Below are 3,908 nucleotides of genomic sequence, written 5' to 3' on the forward strand. Positions count from 1 at the left end.
CAATCATATGCACACACATGCATATGCACACAATCATATGCGCACACACATGCATATGCACACACACATGCATATGCACACACAAGCATATGCACGTAAACAGCATCAAACATACAGATGCAGTCAGATGTGGGCGCCCTTCTATGACTGATGCTTCAGTTCTGCCCTGGCACTGGGGGGTGGTGGTGGTAAGTGCCCAGGTCTCTTCCCCATGTGCACTCCTGCTCGCTTTGCCCTCACTCTGTCCGTTCCCTCCGCAGTGCGGGAGCAGGGCGGACAGGTACGTTCATAGCACTCAGCAACATTTTGGAGCGAGTGAAAGCCGAGGGACTCCTCGATGTGTTTCAAGCTGTGAAGAGTTTAAGACTTCAGAGACCACACATGGTGCAAACCCTGGTAAGATCCTGAATGATCCGATGTTCCAGGAGAGATTGGAATTGTTTCATGTATTTGATGTCGGCTGTATTAAAGGAGCGCCTGCTGTAAGGGAGGGGGAGCAGGGTTCATTTCCCAGAGTGCCTGACCCACCTACAGCCTTTCACAGTCAAGCTTTCGGGTCTTAGGAGGGAAGTCTTTCCAACAAGACTCAAGAGGAGGAGCTCTTGCACAAATTTTATTTCCATTTAAAAACACTGTTACAGAGTTCAAAAGCAGCCCTGAAGTTCAAAGCCCTGCAGCTTGTTATTTTCAGTGTTCCGCTCTTGCCTTCAGTCTGTTTGCCTTTGGAAGGTCTCCCTCAACCTCAAGGCCCCTCTGAGGGTCTTGCCTGGGGGAGTCTCCTAACATCTGATTGCTCTACATATTCAGTTTCCTTCCCCAGTGCACCCTTCCTGGTGAGAGGGAGAAATTCTGCCCTGGATTCCAAAACGCTTCACGCTGAAGGGGCAAGTGCCGTTGTCAAGGCTGCTCTTGGTCGGCATTTCCCAGAGCCTCCTAATTAGGACTTCTCCCCCACCTGCTCATTCTCCACACTAACCACTCTTGACAGGCAGCCTGACCATGGGCAAAGACAGGTGTTGTGACGGCGATAATAGAAAGGCCCCAAGTGAGCCTAAGACATTTAGTCTTGCAAAGTCTAATGAAATGTATATGACTATAAAACCATGCGATTCATTCGCCTAACAGTTGGAAATTAGGCACTGTGACCTTTATTTTTCAATGTGAAAACTGTGGTGGGTTTTTTTTTTTTTTCCACCTCAGAAGTGGTTTTCATCCAGCTGTGGCAGCATAAACCTATAATCCCAACACTTGGGAGGTAGAGACAGGAAGATCAAGAGTTTAAGGTCATTCTTGGCTACAGTGTGAGTTCAGGCTAGGCCAAGCAACATGAAACTCTGTCTCAAAACAACAAACAGGTAACACACACACACACACACACACACACACACTTGCTTCCTGGCCTTGGGGAAGAGGATAAAGCACATGTCTTGAAAGCATAAGGACCTGAGTTTCATTCCCCAGAACCCACAATAATTTTAAAAGATAAAAAAAGATGGGCCTGATGGTATATACTTGCCTTTACCTCCAGCTGGGAGGTCGAGACAAGCTTCCTGGGGCCACAGGCAGTCAGCCTAACCTTGACAGCTTCCAGGCCAGTGAGAGACCCTGTCTCAAAACTCAGGTGGACAGCACCTGAGGAAGGACCCCTGAGTCTAACCTCTGGTCTCCATGTGCAAGCAAACACATGTGTACCTGCACACGCACAAATACACACACAGATGTGCACACATAGTCGCGAAATATTTTTCAATGCCAGTATGAAAAGTAGAGATGTTTTCTTAAGGCCTCTCTGAAAATACACTAGAACGAAACTGAAAATTGATGTTTTCCACATAGAAAAACAGCTTGGCTTAGAAAATGTCTTGTCCCTAAGAACTGCATTACATAACAGAAGCTGAAGTGTGGGAAGGAACCACAGACTTTGGGGCATCGACAGACTGACTGACATCTGGGTCTCTAATGCATCTTTTGATTAAATGCATCAAGTATGAGAGAAGCAGCTTATTAATGCACTCTTGTTCTCTTTTCAGGAGCAATATGAATTCTGCTACAAAGTGGTACAAGATTTTATTGATATATTTTCTGATTATGCTAATTTCAAATGAAGATTCCTGCCTTAAAATGTTTTTAATTTAATGGTCAGTATATTTTGTAAAAAGAAATAATGTTAATTTATTTCCTAGTGGACATTAATATCCTTCCTAATTCCTTTGTATATATTTTGTTATGTTCTAAAGGCTATCTGCTGTAAGGTTATTATTAAGTCTTAAATGTCCTTTTTTTAAAAAATGGGAATAATTGTTAAGGTCAAATACTATCTGGGAAGATATATATTTCTGCTAATATCAGTCAATATCTTAATTCTGTAAGATTCACATCATGCGATGTCACATGTCATGCATCTGTAAATGTAGCTCTTAATATGTCAAATGTGTTTGTGAAAGACACTAAACATGAAGCCCCTTGTGGAGGAAACCGTTGAGGACTCAGAATCAGGACACATTTACTCTCCCTGACAGCTGTTGCATCCATCCAGGGCATCGGGGTGTGACAAACAGTACAGATGGAGGCATTGGGACAGTTCTAGGTCTCAGTCCTGTGTCTCATCTTTACATTTGAAAGATCAGAGGAGGAGCCGGGTATGGCAGTGTGTACCTGTGTCTCTAGCACTTGAGGGGCTGAAGCATGAGGACTGCCTTCAGGCCCAGGCCAACCTGGATTCTGTCTCGAAAACATACATTAAAAATAAAATTCAGATCTTGCCACCTAAATCTGGGTCTCAGACCCACAAGGGTAGATGGTGGCTTTCCAGTGAATTTTTACAGCCGTTTATTTATGAAAGGCTGTGTCTGCCACTGGAGACTCAATGAGAAGAGATGCTGGTCCCAGGACATCCCGTCTCACAGGCCCGCAGTATCCCTACACTAGCCCTCAGAGCTGTGTTCCTGAGCAACCACTTGTCTATCTGCCTGTGAGTCTGGCTCAGAATCCAGCCAAATTCATTCCCAGTGTCCCTTCCACTGGCTCAGCTTCCTGTGCTGACATCAACTGAGCCCACAGGCTCAATGCAAAACTTCTTCCTAGCCTGGTCTACAGAGCTAGTTCCAGGACAGGCTCCAAAGCCACAGAGAAACCCTGTCTCGAAAAACCAAAAAAAAAAAAAAAAAACAACAACAAAAACTTCTTTCTTCCCTTCCTCATTAAAATAAAATGTTTTACACACACACACACACACACACACACACACACACACACACACACACACACAGAGAAACAGTAGGATGACCACAAGCAAGTGTACTGTAAACTTCCTGACAGGCATTTTGGTATATCGAATTTTCTTTGTAAAAAGTTAAGATGATTTGTAAGAAAAGAAATCTTCAAGTCTAGATTTGTACAGTTTTTTAAACATCCCACTCTTTGGTGTTCAAGAGAGAGAGAATCCTAATTTGAAATCTAACTTACCTTTGGATGGAAATGCTGCTGAGGCCTCTGAACCCAAGTGGCCGTGATGGGCACACTGCCAGAGAGGAGTAGGTTAGGGGAAGGAATGGGGGGGAGCAGGGTGAATGCGGAAACACAGACTTCAATATGATCTTCCTATGGCATTTAGGTGCCTAGCAGATGAGCACAATGCAAAAACAGCAACAAAAAAGACATCTGGTCTAACTCACCGAAGGCTTTGAACATACGCAGTTTAGATACTTTTATTTAAAAGCGGTATGAAAATATTAAGGCCTTATTTGTCATCTCCATGGAGGACCGATCATGCCTGCCTATTGCACTGCTTGTATTTGTTTGTTTATAGTGTGTATGGGGACAACCCCAGAATCGGCCCCCGCCTCCTACAGGTGAACAAGTCACCAAGCTTCCCTTACATCCCACAGCTCTGAGTTGCATCCAGAGGC

General features: G+C 44.3%; 1 protein-coding gene across 1 annotated transcript in view; it reads left to right on the top strand.

The window, feature by feature from the left end:
- The window catches only part of Ptpre (protein tyrosine phosphatase, receptor type E), a 148,691-nt gene extending 145,547 nt beyond the window's left edge, over positions 1–3,144 (top strand). The window contains exons 20-21 of the mRNA XM_005351420.3: positions 261–396; positions 2,031–3,144. Of these exons, the coding sequence (XP_005351477.1) occupies positions 261–396; positions 2,031–2,105 (211 nt within the window). The 3' untranslated portion in view covers positions 2,106–3,144. The remainder of the gene's footprint in view (positions 1–260; positions 397–2,030) is intronic.
- Positions 3,145–3,908: the final 764 nt, after the last annotated feature.

This window comes from Microtus ochrogaster, chromosome 8, assembly GCF_000317375.1.
Source record: "Microtus ochrogaster isolate Prairie Vole_2 chromosome 8, MicOch1.0, whole genome shotgun sequence".
NCBI lineage: Eukaryota > Metazoa > Chordata > Mammalia > Rodentia > Cricetidae > Microtus > Microtus ochrogaster.